Source organism: Bison bison, unplaced genomic scaffold, assembly GCF_000754665.1.
Source record: "Bison bison bison isolate TAMUID 2011002044 unplaced genomic scaffold, Bison_UMD1.0 scf7180017851087, whole genome shotgun sequence".
Taxonomy (NCBI): Eukaryota; Metazoa; Chordata; class Mammalia; order Artiodactyla; family Bovidae; genus Bison; species Bison bison.
In genome coordinates this window covers 15,144-17,287 of record NW_011481660.1, presented here as the reverse complement: position 1 = coordinate 17,287, position 2,144 = coordinate 15,144, and the positions used below count along the sequence as shown (strand labels likewise).

General features: G+C 32.4%; 1 protein-coding gene across 1 annotated transcript in view; it reads left to right on the top strand.

The window, feature by feature from the left end:
• The window catches only part of LOC104995919 (kelch-like protein 13), a gene marked incomplete at its 5' end in the record, with an annotated part of 18,049 nt that overhangs the window by 803 nt on the left and 15,102 nt on the right, over positions 1-2,144 (top strand). The window contains one exon of the mRNA XM_010849983.1: positions 3-25. Within this exon, the coding sequence (XP_010848285.1) occupies positions 3-25 (23 nt within the window). The remainder of the gene's footprint in view (positions 1-2; positions 26-2,144) is intronic.

Sequence of the window (2,144 nt, the reverse complement as noted above, 5' to 3'; positions counted from 1 at the left end):
CTGCAAAGTTTTTCTCATATCTGGGGTAAGACATTTTCAAATCAAATCTTTTCCTGTGATGAATAGTATTGTGGCCTGAAACTAACTGGCCTTTAGAGAGAGATGTCATCTACTGTATGGTGTGGAAGCAGGTTCAGGAGAAAACAGTGCAGGTGCATTTTTACAAAATAGAACCATTTAAAAAAGCCTTCTGTGTCATCCAGTGACATTAGACAGTAATAAGGGTTTGATAGCAATAAAATCCTTAGCATGTTTGATAATGTTATATATTGTAATCCAGTTTTATTCTGCTTAATGATTTTATACAAGCAGGTTTTTTAAATGGAGTTCTATGGGAAAGTCATCTGAGGTTCTAGAAGTCTTTTAAGATATACTCAAGTCATTTTTTTTTCTTCCTTTAAATATGGGACCTAGATCTTGAGAAGAACTAACACCTATGTGTAAATCTTTTTGATTCCATGGCAACACATCACCTACTAAGTCGTTTACAGCATATTTTAATAGATAATAGAGGACACATACAACCACCAGTCACTGAACTTCCTTATAGTCACCCACTTGCTTTGGATAGTGCCTCATTTTGGTTGAGACCCTTAAATTAATAGTACTTAATACTTACATTTATAAACTCTTAACCTTTATTTACACTGATCTTAGCAACATGTGGCTGTCCTGAGGCAAACTAGGTACAGTGTCATGATTTCCTTGAAACTAATCAGTAGCTACAGACACTGTTGACCTAGTACCCATTGTCTGTTATTCAAGTTCAGTACCTATCACTTGAGATGCTGGTTGTGATCAGTTCCTTAGTCTGAATGAAAAGAACCAAACTGGGTAAAGCTGATTTCTTAAGTTATAAAAATATGCATTTCTCAAAATAACAATATTAGAAAATAAGTTTGTTCTGGATAAGTCTATTTAAAGCACATTTATTTCAAGATGACATCATAGCAAATTTCCTGTAATTAGAATGTTGGTTCCTTAACTTCCTTGAAGCATTTATTATAACTGTATGTTTTTACCCTTTGGAAAATGTCTTTATTTTTATAAACACTTAATATTGTCTTAAAGATTATAATCTTCATTTTGAGTATCTCTGCAGAGATACTAAAGCCCATTTCTAAAGGAGAAGAGACATGTCCCTGACAAAGCTTACTTTTAGTGTAGCTTACTCCCATTTTAAAACATTCTTGCCTATGAGCTTTTTCTTAGTACCATACTATTTTCTTATCTTTCATCTTGTTTGCTTAGGATATGTCTATGTGATTTTACATTGGAAATCTTCCTTCTCAGAATCCATGGTAATTTTTGAGAAAAGTTGGTGGGTTCTTAGTTTACGGATTATATAAAATCTAACTTTTCCTTTATCCTTCTTTCATGCATTCCATATCTTAGTTAAATATTTAGGCTTTACTCTATTATCCCTTTCTCAGCAATCAAGTAAATCAGGAAAAACAGTAGCCCTGGGTGCCTTTCCTATTTATAAGAACTGAAAGTGTCAAGATAATATAAATATTTTTCAAAGGTAAATATGTTTTCCGTTTTCCCACAGGCTCAGTTATTATAGATAATTTAAAAATATAACAATTTTGCAACCATGTACTTAACCCAACTGTATTGAGGAAATAGATTTGTGTTCTTAATGATATAGTGTGATTATAGTTCGTATAACCAAAACACTTCCTGGGTTTGAATTTCTGGAAAGAAAAGTTAGCTTTGAACACAATTCTTTTCTATCTGTTCTTAACCACTTGTGTGGATGAAGAGGAGCAGTGGTATATAGAAGATGAATCAGCATATCATCCACAAAACCTTTATATGTTAATTTTGAATGATAATGTTAAATACGGTAATAATTGGCATATACATACTACTACACATAAATAAATAATAAGAACCTACTGTCTAGCACAGGGAACTCTACTCGATACTTTGTAATAACCGATATGGGAATAGAATCTAAAACAGTGGATATATGTACATGTATAACTGATTCACTTTGCTGTACAACAGAAAGTAACACAACATTGTAAATCAACTATACTCCAATAAAATTAAAAAAATAAAATGAACAACTCTGTATTGCTAAAAATACCGCCAAACCCCAAATACAGTGATAAAGCCACATTTGCCTTTGGTCGGTT